General features: G+C 40.6%; 1 protein-coding gene across 3 annotated transcripts in view; it reads right to left on the reverse strand.

Moving 5' to 3' along the window:
* TMEM184A (transmembrane protein 184A) overlaps positions 1 to 14529 on the reverse strand; it is a 56115-nt gene that overhangs the window by 7755 nt on the left and 33831 nt on the right. For all 3 annotated transcript variants that reach the window (XM_074201824.1, XM_074201825.1, XM_074201826.1), the window contains 6 exons: positions 12280 to 12445; positions 7565 to 7655; positions 6584 to 6659; positions 6390 to 6481; positions 4479 to 4648; positions 1766 to 1963 (listed from right to left, as the gene is read on the reverse strand). In XM_074201824.1, coding sequence (XP_074057925.1) covers positions 1766 to 1963; positions 4479 to 4648; positions 6390 to 6481; positions 6584 to 6659; positions 7565 to 7655; positions 12280 to 12445 — 793 coding nt within the window. The remainder of the gene's footprint in view (positions 1 to 1765; positions 1964 to 4478; positions 4649 to 6389; positions 6482 to 6583; positions 6660 to 7564; positions 7656 to 12279; positions 12446 to 14529) is intronic.

Here is a 14529-nt window from a genome sequence, read left to right on the forward strand (position 1 = left end):
GGTTTCTTTGCAGGTATTGGGTGGATTGGATGAATCTAATTCTTTCTGCCTCAAGTCTGAAAAGGAGGAGAGACCTAATCCTCCATCCCTTAGTCCATCTCTCTATCTCTGAATCAGCCTGTGCTTAAAGCTGTCTCAAATGGTTGAATAAGCCTGTTTTATTCTTAAAGATGGTGATAATTGGTATTTGTATGCAATCCTAGAGTTTGTCAAGTACCATACATAATCTCATTTGAGCCTCCTAACAATCCAATGAGAGGGGTACTACAGATATTAATGTTTGTTTAACAGATAAGCAAACTGAGTCTTAGAGTGGTTAAAGGATTTGCTCATGTCACACAGCCAGTAAGTGTCCTGGACTGCTAGCTCTTATTATCTTTAAAATGAAGACAGTATTAGTTGTCATATCTATTTCACAGAAATGATGAGAGAATTTTATAAATGTGACTTTTTTCCCCTGAATTCAGTAGCTTCATAACAATCCCTGTGATTTAGAAAGTGGCTCATAACTTCTTGAAAACTGTCTGACTGCAATTTGAGTTCATTATCTCTTGTTCTGTACCCATGGGAGGCAGAGCAGCTGTTCTCCATCCTTTGGATCCAATCACTTTTTAAATGAGCTGTTCCAAAGAGGCATTTCACTAAGTGTGACCCAGGAGGGCCTTGCTCTGCCCCTCCCCTTACCCAGGTGTTCTGTGAGTTGGTGTCTACTTATATTGCCATTCAAAAGATGCCTGTTTCTAAACTTGTGGGACTGGACCAAAGCAATCTTTGCTTGGAATTTTTAATAGAAAAAACTAAAAAACAAAAAATAGCACTTCACTGGGGTCTAATCAAGAACTATCCTTTCAGTAACTGTTTTCCTGCCCATCTGGGATTATGGGGATATGTTGCTGTTGCCTACAGAAATGATCCACAGACAAAAGGGGCATAAGAATTACTACTCAAGATCCTGTCTAGGGCCATTCCAATTGGGACCAACCTCTTCTCAACTTCCCATTTCATTCTGGCCATTAGGGACTTTTTAGCCTCCCCTGAATCTCTCTGCCAGGATTTGATTTGGTAGGGGGAAAAAAATCACTGGGTTAAGAGTCAAAGGATAGAGAGAGGAAATAAATCTCTCAGTTTGTCAATATGGGGGGAATCCTGAGCAAGGAAACTCCCTTTACTAGTGCAGGTTGCCACCCTCTGCACAACTCCCAACTAACTGAAAAGTTAGGTGATTTGCAGGTTCCTATAGCCAGTATGTATCAGAGGTGGCACTGAGACCCTGGTCTTCCTGGTTCAGAGGCCAATCTTTATCATCCATGGCATAGCACCTCAAAGAGTCAGAGGAACTGAGTTCAAAATTCTGCTTCTGTGTGACCTTTGATCACTTATTTAACCTTTTTGAACTTCAGATTGATTAAAGGTAAAATGGGATTAAACTAGAGGATCCTTTCTAGGGTAGTCCTTTCTAAGATAAGATCTATGCTGCAAATGAGGCTCATGGTCTGATCCCTATTTTCAGCCACTGGCACTGGCTGAGGAATTCAATGGTGTCCAATCTCAACTCCATCCAGCCCCAGTTATTTGGTTAGGGTTTTCCTAAGAAGGAGGCAAAAATCCCAGAAAATTTGTCTCGTCCTTCCTTTGCATCCTGATTCCTGAGCTTAATGGGACATGACTGTCTTTCCTTCATGTCCACTACAAACTGGGAGATCCCAATACTACCCATCTGCCTTTGGGATAGGCTTTCTTTGAGGCTGAAGCCTCGGCAACCTACCTGGTGAGTTTTCTTTCTTCTCGGAGTACACCTGGCATGTGAAGGCATAGCGTAAGGCAACAGAGGCAAAGAGCATCTCAATACAGATGATGAAGTTCTGGTAGCCTGCAGCCACTGTCCCAGCCCTCACCTCATTCCCGTCAATGATCTGCACCTCTGGGATCACCCCACACTTTTCCAGGATAGCCAACAGCATGCCTATGGGAGCAACATTGAAAGTCTCATTAGAGTCAAAGACAGGAGAGGAGAAATAACATGGCCGATGGGGAGACACAGCTACCCCAGGCATCACTACGACAAAATACAAGGTATGTCTCCCATAATATAAAAAGAACTCTATTGATTTCATTTGGCTTGGCCTTTTTTGGTGGAGTAATAACTAGGAATTTGTGTACCTGGGATAAGGGAAGGTGATGGGTGAGTGTGTGGTATGATTGGGGAGTTCTCCTAGAATGATGGAAGAAAGTTCATCCTAGAACACCAGGATATGGAGGATTTTTTTTAACCTACTGAAGGAGGGTATACTTCTGAGAATGCAGGGATAGGGTTGGGTCAGGATGTAGCTGCTAGATAGAAGAAATATTTCCTGGGTCAATGCTACTGGTACTCTTAAAAGTTTAGTGCTCTGAGCAAAGCTCTGTTCTCTTCACTCTGGTTGTGGATCTGCCTATGCCCCATTTCTACTTCACATCCAGGGCCATCTCCAGTCATCCTGATTCATATCTGGCCACTTGACCTGGCTCTGGAGGAGAAAGTGAGGCTGGTAACTTAGCATAGCACCCCCTCACTCAAATCCAATTCATGTGTTTGTCAAGGCATCATCTCCCCAATGTCACCGTCTTCTTCAAGAGCAAAGCACAAATATCATCACCTCTTGCAAGAGTAGACAGACATCTTTGCTCATACCATTCTCTAAATCCTTCCTATCTTTGTTTTATTTTTAATTAAATATTTTAATTGATGTCTTCTGATTACCCTTACTCAGGAATAAATCCCTTCCCCCTTTCCTCCTCTCTCTAGCAAGTTACATTTTATAACAACAAAGAAAGAGTAGGGGGAAAAAGTAATGTAATACAACTAATCAATATATTGACCAAGTCTGATATTACACAGACTATTCAGCACCCAGAATGGATGGAAATGTGTTTTCTTTACTCCAAGACCAAACTTTTTTTGGTCATTCTAATAATATTGTTTCCTTTTTTTTGGAGATGGCAGTCAGGTGGGAAGGGTGGGCTGGGTAAGTAGAGTTCTTCCCATTTATACTGAGATAGTCATTGTGTATTTTTCCTCTCCTTGATTACTTTACTTTGCATCTATTCATATAAATCTTTCCATGCTTTTCTATGGTCAACATAGTCATCACTTCTTATAGCACAGTAACATTCCATTACATTCTCATACCAAAACTCGTTTAGTCATTTCCCTACTCAATGACCATCTACTTTTTCCCCCAACTCTTTCTTTCCACCAGAAGGTACTACTATGACTATTTCAGTGAATATATAGTGAATATATGGAGGTCTTTGATCTCCTTAGTGTATACTTCTAGCAGGAGAATGTCTGGGTCAATGGATATGTGACATCATAGTAAATTCCTTAGGATAATTCCAAACTGCTTTCCAAAATAGTTGGATCAAGTCACATCCTGCACAACACCTAACAGTGCCTATATTTATCTTTAGCCACCTTTACCAACTTGCCTTGTGTGAGGCAAAAATCCTGTCCATCTTTTAAGATTCAGTTCAAATATCTCCTCTTCCTTAAACACTTCTTTAATTAATTCAGTCAGAAGTGATCTCTTCCTCATATACCTTATATCACATATATTTTATATCAATTCTATCATTCATATCTTCTATCACTTATACATATGTTACTTTTGTTTATATATCTATATATAGACATATATATCTATATATCTCACATCACTCATATGTCTTATTTTTGTGGAGTTAAAGGACTTGCTCAGGGTCACACAGCTAGTACGTTTCTGAGGTCAAATTTGAATTCAGGTCCTCCTGACTCCAAGGCTGGTGCTCTTCCATTAGGTCACCTAGCTGCCATGTTGCTTTGTGTATTTAAATCACTACATTTTTCTCTGAACTTGTTTCTCTGCCCATAAATAGAAAGAGTTGGTAAAGATAAATAAAAATAGATCTTTTTTTATAGTGCTTTGTAAAACACCCCCCCATTATTGGAGAAACTGAGGTTCAGAAAAAAAGTGACTTGCTCCAAATCATAAAACTAGGAAGTAGGAGAGCTGAGACCTCTGACTTCAAAACTAGGCTCTTTCCACTAGAATCTGTTGCCTTGAGTTCCAAATTGTCTTCCTCCCTGCCACCTATTCCTCACCTATTGTGAAGGCAAGACATGTAATATCAATTGTACATGTGAAACCATGCAAAACATATTTTCAAGTTGCCAAAAAAACCCTCCAGAAAAATAAAGTGAAAAAAGATATGTTCCAGTTTGTATGCAGAGTCCTATCAATTCTTTCTCTGATGAGTTCCTGACCCTCTAAAAGGAATCCCCTTCCAACTTCCCCTACCCTGTCCCCCATACCCGACCCCAGTTGCCTAACCAAGTGTTGGGCTTCTATAGCTATAGAGGGCATTTTTCTGGTGACTCTCTCTAGGGTCCATCACTTCCTATGGAAAGAGGCTGTCAGAGGAGACAAGTTAGCAACCACACTTTCTCCACTCTTACCCACCTTGCCAGAAGGAGAGAAAGATGACGGCTTTGATGGTGAGAAACTTGAGGACGGGCTCAAAGGGTCGGAGAAGGTCACTGGTGGCAAAGTAGAAGAGGAAGAGGGCATAGAGGGCCAGGCTCACCGAGAAGTTGTAGACAATGGTGACGTAGAGATACCCAGTGCGGGGACTACCAGAAGAGAGAGGACATTCACAGACTGCTGATATATCAGCTCTTCCTGCCCACAGGAGGATTCAATTCAAATCTCTCCTCTTTTTTGAAACCTTCTTCCCCAACTCCAGTTTCAAGTTGTACTTCCCACAATATGGATTTACTGCTCAGATCTAGTTCTCCTACCTGATCCAGAGTCCCAGAGGCAGAGAGAATAGACTGTTTCATCCAGAGAATGGCAAGCAGGCCATTTTGGTTTGGTTGTAGAGTTCTTGAGGGGGAAGTTCTGATGTGAGACTCTCAACCTCCAAAATCCTACCTTCCTACATGCCCTCCCAACTTCTTCACCTCTTTCATAACTGCCTTCTCCAGGAAGCATCCCCGAGGGACTTTACCTAGCCTCCTTTCCTGACTCATCCTCCCTTCCACAAATATTTCATTTACATTATAATCACTTGTACCTGTTTATCATTGTTCTAGATATTCTTGGGTGATTTGTGTACTTGCCTTCATGAGTATTTGTTTTCTTTCTTCTTGGTTATATTCTAAGGTCATTGGTTGGAATATAAATTCTTTAGGGTAAGAGAATAGCTCATTTTTTGCATTTGAATTCAGGTCTTCCTGACTCCTGGGCCACCTAGCTGCCCCTTTTGCTATTCTCTGCCTTCAACAACCTTCTACTTTCTGCCTTTACTTTGGACATTGTGTCTCCCACTGATAACTATGTTCTCATTCCTCAACTCTGCCTCAAAGTACTCTGCCCCATGTTCTTTCGATGCATAGTTGGACTACCCTACCTCCCCCACCTTAAAAGGCCTTTCCTCCTTTATTAGTGCTTCCCTTCTAAACTGCATGGCAGTTGAACAATGGTATCAAAAGCCATCTCCTACCTGGACCCTCCAGTTTTGGAGCTCTGATCCTCACCTCTACCCCTTAGAATCTAGATGAAGTCCTTCTGGTGACTTTTCCCACTGATATTGTGTAGATGCCGATATTTATGCATGTTGTCTTCTCTGGCTAGACTATATGCCCCTCTAGGACAAGGACTGTTTAATTTTTGGTTCTGTACTCCAGCACCTAGCCTAGTGCTAGACTCATATTGCTAGTTAGATTGAAATGACCCAAATTGAATAGGAGTGATCAAAAGAGCACACTCTGGAGTTAGAGGATATCAGTTCAAATCCTGCCTCCAATATCAACTGTGTGGGCTTGGGTATTTCATTTAATTGCTCTGTGTCTCAGTTTCCTCATGTGTAAAATGAGGGGTTTGGATTAGATGCCCTTTGATGTTTCTTCCAGTTCTAAATCTATGATCCTATGAATTAAATTGGTAGCTAGGTGCCACAGTGAACAGAGAACTGGGTCTGGTGTCAGGAAGACTGAGTTAAAATGTAGATTCAGACACTAGATGTATGACCCTGTACAAGTCATTTAACCCTGTTTTCCTCAGTTTACTCATCCTTAAAATGAGCTAGAGAAGAAAATGGTAAACCAATCCATGTCTTTGCCAAGAAAATCCCAAATAGTGTCACAATGAGTCAAATATGACTGAAAAAGGACTGAAAAATAACAATTAATTGAATGAAATGTTACTACTAACCTAGGCAGCCCCCAAGAGTTCTCATTCTAAAATAGCACTAACCTATTCCTGACCCCCAACCTCAATCCTTCTCCTCTCACAGAGCCCCTATTTGAGGTTCCACTCTGAACAACTCTTGGCCCTTGCCCACCCTCTTGGTCCTATTTTTTGTGTTCTTACTCAAAATCTCCATCATTGTATTTGCCAACCCCCTGAAGGATAATGGTGATCAGGGCCATTATGGGCTTCACAATACAAAACTGGAGTGTGGCCTGTGAAAAGAGAGAAGGAGGGAACATCAGCCAAGGGCAGTTCCATCCTCCCACATGGCAGCCCATACCCTCAGAACAAGTCCCGTTGGCCCCATGACGCACCTGCTTACAGAATCGAAGAAAACCAATAGAATAGGACATCCCCTGCAGGCAGCAGGTGCCATAGAAACAGCTGGATCTAGAAACCAGAGTGAAATAAAACCCATTGGATTGGGCATGGGGGCTGAGTAGCAGCTGGAAGACCCCATCAGGAAAGAGAAAAAACAGGGCAACTTGGGAGATTCAGACAGAAACTTACAAACCCAAAAAACTATCCACTGCTCTCCAACCATATTCATATAATCCAGTCTCCTTCTTTCTACCTATCTCTCATAGTATTAGGCTAAGGGAGCACTGGTGTCTTCCTATTATACTCTGCTTATTCACAAAACACATATGCATGTGTAATATTCCAAATAGACCAGATTCTGGTTCTGAGGGAGTATTCTGACAAAATGGTAAGATAATTGAATTGGAAATCAGGAGAACTGGGTTCTAGACTCAGCTTGGATACCCAGTCTTCTTTTCCTCTATAAAATGGAGTTAGAATGAATGAAATTGAAAACCTCACATTCTTTGAAATTTTAAGAAAAATAGAACTACAAAAAAGAAAAAAAATAGCCCTGTTCTTTTAGTTTTCTTGCCTGATACCCCTGCCTTCTTTGCAGAAGTAGGGGATCATATGGAATATTAAATATCCCATCACATATAACTGTCATGCTGGTTGGTTTTGCAGAATTTTTTCCCCCCTTTGCTTTCAGAGACAGCTCACTGGACAGGGGAGGAGGGAGTGAAATAGTCAGCACTGAAAGTAATGTCAAAACAAAAGATACCAATAAAATATTTTTTGGAACCAACATTGCTTGATTTGGTTCAGGTTTCTTAGTTTGGATTCAGCTCATGGTTTGCTTACTTTTCCCAGAACCCAAGACATCTGGGTCCATGCTAAAGCTGCCTGAGAATACAGGCTACTTCATTTTTATCTTTCGAAGTCTGGCACACAATAGGTGCTTAATTCTTGCTGCTGTTTGATTAATGACTTACTTGATGGGTTTCCCACGGATCTCAGCCATGATGGCACTCTCACCTCCTAGGTACTCAAAGCAGAGGCTCAGGAAACTGTAAATGACAAATGCTGCCAAGGACAGACAGATGGAAAGAAAGACAATCAGATAAGCATCTGGGAGGAGAAATTACAGAATCCTGTATTTATATTTATATGTTGCTACTTCTTAGATACCCAGAGAGGCTCAACTCTGGAAAAGAGACACAAACAAGAGATGTTGTGCAATTGATAGAGCTTTGGACCTCAAGTCAAAAAGAACTGAATCCAAATGTGACCTGAAGATATTTTCTAGCCGTGTGACCCTAGACATATCACTTTACCACTGTTTGCTTCAATTTTTTCATCTGTAAAATGGGAATAGGTAATTCTTAACTCATAGGGTTGTTACATAAATTAATATTTTTAAAAAATACATTGATAAAGTTTGTCCTTCATACTCAAAGAAGACCATGACTTCAGGGAGGTGATGTCATGACAAGCACATGAACTGGATTTGAGTGAGGGGGAGATGTGCTCAGTCACCAACTTCCTCTTCTGCTGCCATCTAGGTCCAGTGGCCAGACATGAATCAGGACTACTGGAGATGGCCCTGGACGCGAGGCAACCAGGGTTAAACGACTTGCCCAAAGTCACACAGCTGGCTAGAGTCAAATGTCTTGAGTTCACATTCGAATTCCTATCCTACTGATTCCAAGGCCAGTGCTCTATCCACTGCACTATGATAATAATAAACAAATGATTTCTTTCCTACTAAAGCAGCATGATATAGTAGAAAGCATGCCAGACTTGATATCAAGGGTCCTGGGTCTGGATCCAACTCCTCTATTTATTACATAGATGTGATTCAGAATAGGTCAAGTAAGTTCTGTGAGCCTCCATTTCTCCAAAATGGGAATATATATACAAAGACTAGCTACTTCACACAGTTGTGAAGACAGTATTTTTACTTATTAAAATTCTCTATGAGTTATTGTAAAGTCTAGTACATAGGATAAATTTTCAAAGTGCTTTGTTCTTTCTCTCTCTTATAATTTCATAGTTTTATATTATATTTATTAACATAAATATCATCAATCATTATAAGATTATAACTCTTTGGAGGTAAAGACTATATATTACTACTCCATGTAGCTTCTTCCATTCCTTTTGGGGCTTTTTCAAAGGCAATTGGGGATAAGTGATCATATAGCTAATAAGTGTCTGAGGTTGGATTTGAATGCAGGTCCTCCTGACTCCAGGGCTGGATAAGTTCTTAACAAGTGCTTATTGGGGTGGGGGGGGGGGCGGCTAGGTGGCGCAGTGGATAAAGCACCTGCCCTGGAGTCAGGAGTACCTGAGTTCAAATCCGGTCTCAGACACTTAATAATTACCTAGCTGTGTGGCCTTGGGCAAGCCACTTAACCCCATTTGCCTTGCAAAAAACTAAAAAAAAACCAAACCAAACCAAACCAAACCAAACCAAACCAAACCAAAACAAAAAAAAAAACCAAGTGCTTATTAGGGGGGTGGCTAGGTGGCTCAGTGGATAGAGCACCGACCCTGGAGTCAGGAGCACCTGAGTTCAAATCCGGCCTCAGACACTTAATAATTACCTAGCTGTGTGACCTTGGGCAAGTCACTTAACCCCATTGCCTTGCCAAAAAACCAACCCCCCCCCAAAAAAACCCCCAAACAAGTGCTTATTGAATCAAACTGGGTGCTTTGTATATAAAAACAAAACAACAAAAAACAAACAATCTGTGATCTATGCTGGCTTAAGAATTATATGTGTGTGTGTGTGTGTGTGTGTGTGTGTGTGAGAGAGAGAGAGAGAGTGAATGAGTGAATGAGTGTGTGTGTGTAGGCACCTGAAAACATTTTTTTCCTTTACAAGTTGCCTCTGGTCTGTTATGAAGAAGAAAAAAACATTTCTTAATCATCTACTACTAAGGGCCAGGTCCTGTATTAAGTACTTTGCAAATGTGATCTCATTTGATCCTCACAACAAACCTGGAAACTGAGGCAGATTTTTTAAGTGACTTGCTCATGGTTTCATAGCTAGGTTTCTAAATCTGGATTTGAATCCAGATCTTCCTGACTCGGGGTCCAGCTCTCTATGCACCACCTAGCCCATCTCTGGAAAGGATGCCTCTTTAAGAAAAAAAAAGTCCCTTGATAGATCCAACCAAAAACAAAACCAAAATCCCATAGGCATGCTGGCCATGGAAACAAAGCCAGGGAGCTGTGATGCTGGTGAAAGTCCAGGCTGGCCCAGTTCCATATCTCTTGTAACTAATAGAGAATCAGTATTCCACTGTGGAAAAATGTGGATGTAGGGTCAGAGGACATGGGTTTGGCATTCAGCTGTGTGACCTGGGCCAAATGACTTCCCCTCTCTAGACCTCTTAGTATCTTCCTTTGTAAAACGATCATTTTTTTAGTGGTTGGATGTGAACTTTGGAAAGAGATCTGCAGGGGAGCGCTCAGGGATCTGGGCTTGTTTAACATTCTGTCAGTGATTTGGACAAAGGTCTAGGGGTGCATGCTTCTCACACCTTCTCACACGTAGAGGAGGTGTCCTATGAGGCAATCAGGATCCAAAATGATCTCACTCTCAGGCTAGGACGTTGTGCTGAATCTAAAAAAGATGATTTATGACAGGGATAAATGTAAAGTCTTACCCTGGGGCTTTAAAAATAAATCAGATTTGTAAGACAAGAGAGGGGGAGAAAAGCTAGACAGCAGAGAAAAAAAGATTTCGGGATTTTACTGCAAATTGAAGTGATGTAGTATATACAGCAATGGAGACTGTAACAATATAGAATTCAAAAAAGTTCATGCCATCTTAAGGTTGCATTAGAAGATGCCTAGAGTCCAGGACTGAAGGAAGTGATAATGCCTCTGAGCTCTGCCTTGGGATAACCTGAAGTCCTGTGGTCACCTCTGGTTGGCACATTTCCCAAGGGCCATTGATAAGCTGGAGAGCAATGTTTTGTATGACTTCACATGTATAATTGATATCATATTAGGCGAGGGAGCGAAGGAAAAGAGGGAGAGAATTTGTAATTCAGATGTTTACAAAATGAATGCTATAAATGAATGATAGCTAGAGATCAATGTTTTGTATGACTTCATATGTATAACTGATATATTGGGTGAGTGAGGGGCAGGAAAGAGAATTTTAAAAACAGTATAAATAAATAAATGAATAAAAATACTGAAAATCCATGTTTTGCATGACTTCACATATGATATCATATTGGATGGGGGAGAGGTAGGAAGGAGGGAGAGAATTTGGAACTTAAATAAATGGATCAATGAATGCATGAAAAAATAATGAATGGATGCATAAATGAATGTATGAAAAACTGGAGATCATCCAGAAGACAATGACAGTAAAAAGCCTCTCCCTCCAGATCAGAAAAATTGATTGAAGGAATTAGAATGTCTCAAAACTCAGAAAGAGAAGATTTATTTGGGATCTGGCTTCTGTCTTAAGGTTAAGGAAGGGCTATTATAAGGAAGAGTATCTGGACTCGCTGTGCTAAGTTTGTTCCAGTGAATAGACCTAGGAGTAAGAAGTAGAAGTTGAAGAGATGCAGAGAGTTGGACATGAGGAAGAACTTTCTTAACAACTATCCAAAAGTAGAATGAAGGTTCACTCTTTCACAAGAAGTATTCTTCATTGGAGGTCACTTTTACTAGATGTAGCTCTATGGTAATACTGGGTCTAGAATCAGGAAGGTATGAGTTCAAATGTGACTGTGTGACCCTGGAGAAATTAATAGCAGCTGCCTGCCTCAGTTTCCTCAACTCTAAATAACACTGCCTATCTCCCAGGGTTGTTCTGAGGATCAAATGGGAGATAAAATTTCTGAGGCATCTAGCATAGTCTTATTTCCTTCTTTCAAGGAAAGTCTAGATACCTCCTTTTTGGATATGTTGCAGGGAATATTCTTTTTCACATATGACTGAAAAAAGTTAGGCTAGTCTAGGTAGCCTTTGGTAGGTGGTGAAGTAGAGTGCTGGGTCTGGTGTCAGGAAGACCCAAGATCAAATCTAGCTTTAGATATTTACTAGCTGTGTGACCCTGAACAAGTTTGCCTCAGTTTCCTGGAGAAGGAAATGGTAAACCAGACCAGTATCTTCATAAAGAAAACTCCTCAAAAGGGTCACAAGTTGGATATGACTGAAAAAACTAAATTGCAAAAAACAATGAAAAGTAGCTTCTGAACTCCCAATTCTAAGATTTTTTAGATGTGTGATTTCATATCAGGATGTTTCAACCTTTTTTGGTCTCCTACCCCTTGGCTTTGGTAAACCTTCTCTTATCCCCTATTCAATATTTAAGTAAATAAATTCAAAGGCTTATCATATTTAGGAATATAAAAAATGAAGAGACTCATGTAAAATAAAATAAATTCTAGTGTATGCCTGTATATAAAACTAGAGTTCCATTCAATAAGAAAGGAAATAACTTCTAGATTTTACCATACATAAGAATTAAAGAAATAAAATAAAGAGATCAGTTAATTAATTTCAATGGGACAAGATAGGTCTATTTACCAAATATTCCCTGGAACCCTCTTGACAAACTTCTGGAGAGTGTACATACTCCCAGGTTGGGGCCCGTTGTTCTAAGGGACCTCTAAGTCCCTCACAGTTCAGAAGCTTCAGTTTCCTTATCTCTCCACGCACCCGGTCAGAGGCTCACCTTCATAGCAGTCGCGTACTGAGTTGAAATAAACATAGTATTGATGGCTTCCGAGGAGGAGGAGGCTGAGCCAGGAGTCAAAGGCATAGATGGGAACGATGAAGAGGAGGCGGATGATATAGCGCTGTTCATTGGGTACTGTGTAGAATCTCAGGTGCAGGTAGATCTGATAGGAGGGAAAGAGGAAGGTAAGTAGGGCTAGATGTTCTCCCTCCCCACTGCTGAGACTGAAACCCCTCTGTTACCCATTTTTGTTTTGCCTAACAAAAGCATTTTAAAGGGCAGCTCACAAGAAGACTTGTGGAGTACCTACTGCAGCCTAGATTAGAAACAGTACCGCACCTATAACCTGAAGGCACAGGGGAGTCACCCCCAGCCCAGTTCCACTTTAACTTAAGGTAACTTAACTTCTTCCTCAGATTATTTTAGAGTACTTTGAAAGGTAGCACTGTATAAAAGAAAGAAGTCTGGAGAGATGACCTGGGTTCAAATCTCTGACCTAACTACCTGTATGACACTGGGAAAATCAATTAACCTCTCTGAGTCTCAGTTTCCCCATCTGTAAAATGGGGGAGGGGGAAAGGAAGGGAGAGATGGACTAACTGACCTCTGTGGTCTATCCTAGATATCTAATCTTTCTTGTGCCTCCACCACAAAGGTTCATTTCTATTTCTTAGGAGGGGAAAGAAGAAAGCTATCAGCTATTCATTGGGCACTATAGAATCTCAGGTGCAGGTAGATCTAATGGGAGGGAAAGAGGAAGGTAAGTAGAGTTTTTTTTTTATTGGCACCTACTATATGATGAGCACTTTTACAAATATTATCTCATTTGATCCTCACAACAACCCTAGGAAGAAGTACTATTATTATCCTCATTTTACAAATGAGGAAACTGAGGCTAAGAGAGGTGAAGGGATTTGCCCAGGATTATACAGCCAGTAAGTATCTGAGTCTGAATTTGAACTCAGGTCTTACTCCCTTGCATCCAGGGAGTCTCTCCACTACACCTCCTAGCAGCCTCCACAGAGTCATCATTCAAGGCTCAGGTCAAATGCCAACTCATTCATAAGGGTCTTCCTGATGCCCTTAGTTCTTAAGGCTCCAGCAAATTACTTTGTATTTATTTGAAATGTATTTTATATTTACTTATCTAGATAGATATATCTCAAAGGTTCATAAGGGAAAATTTTCAAAGGGAAAGGATATTTTTTTATATCCCCAGTATAAACATATATTAGATGCTGAATAAATAATAGATGAATTAAATTGAACTGAATCACACCCTACCCTGTATTATGCTTATCTTTGTATGTGATGTATTGTCCCCCAACACAACTGAATATAAAGTAAAAGGTATAGGACAGGGGCAGCTAGGTGGCGTAGTGGATAAAGCACCAGCCCTGGAGTCAGGAGTACCTGGGTTCAAATCCGGTCTCACACACTTAAATAATTACCTAGCTGTGTGGCCTTAGGCAAGCCACTTAACCCCATTTGCCTTACAAAAACCTAAAAAAGAAAAAAAAAGTATAGGATAAATTATCTTTGCACTCCCAGTGACTGACCATGTTTTGCTCCAATCCCCTACAGGTGGGTGTTCTTGATCCACCCAGGTGATAGGGTCTCCTCACCAAAATACTTTGTATTTTTTTTTTAAGGTATCTTGCAAGGGGCAGCTAGGTGACATAGTGGATAAAGCACCAGCCTCGGAGTCAGGAATACCTGGATTCAAATCTGGTCTCAGACACTTAATAATTACCTAGCTGTGTGGCCTTGGGCAAATCACTTAACCCCATTGCCTTACAAAAACCTAAAAAAAAAATTAATTAATTAAATAAAATGTATCTTGCATATGCTTCAACTTTAGGTATGCATTCTGTCTGTCTGCTAGAATGTAAAATCCCTCAAGGACAGGTGCTGGGTTTCATTTTTATATTTGTATTCCTAGCTATCTGACACAGTAGGCACCAGATAGATATTTGCTGATTGAATGATTTATTAACAAATGTCTGATAACTGAATGGGATGAAAGTTGTCTTCTACCCTTAAGATTTTACCTCTGGAAGGGCAAGTACACAAAGACTTATCAGTCACTTTGCATCTTTCACTTAGCCATTCCCTTCAGAGAACTGACTATTAAAGGGGCAAGAACAGAGAGAACATGAGGACACTGACTCCCAGAAGATGTCAAGTTCTCTAATCAGCTCCCAGGGATTCATACAAAAGAGATCTGTGGCTGAACAAAACTCACAA

The sequence above is a fragment of the Macrotis lagotis genome, chromosome X (genome assembly GCF_037893015.1).
Source record: "Macrotis lagotis isolate mMagLag1 chromosome X, bilby.v1.9.chrom.fasta, whole genome shotgun sequence".
In the NCBI taxonomy this organism is placed as follows: Eukaryota; Metazoa; Chordata; class Mammalia; order Peramelemorphia; family Peramelidae; genus Macrotis; species Macrotis lagotis.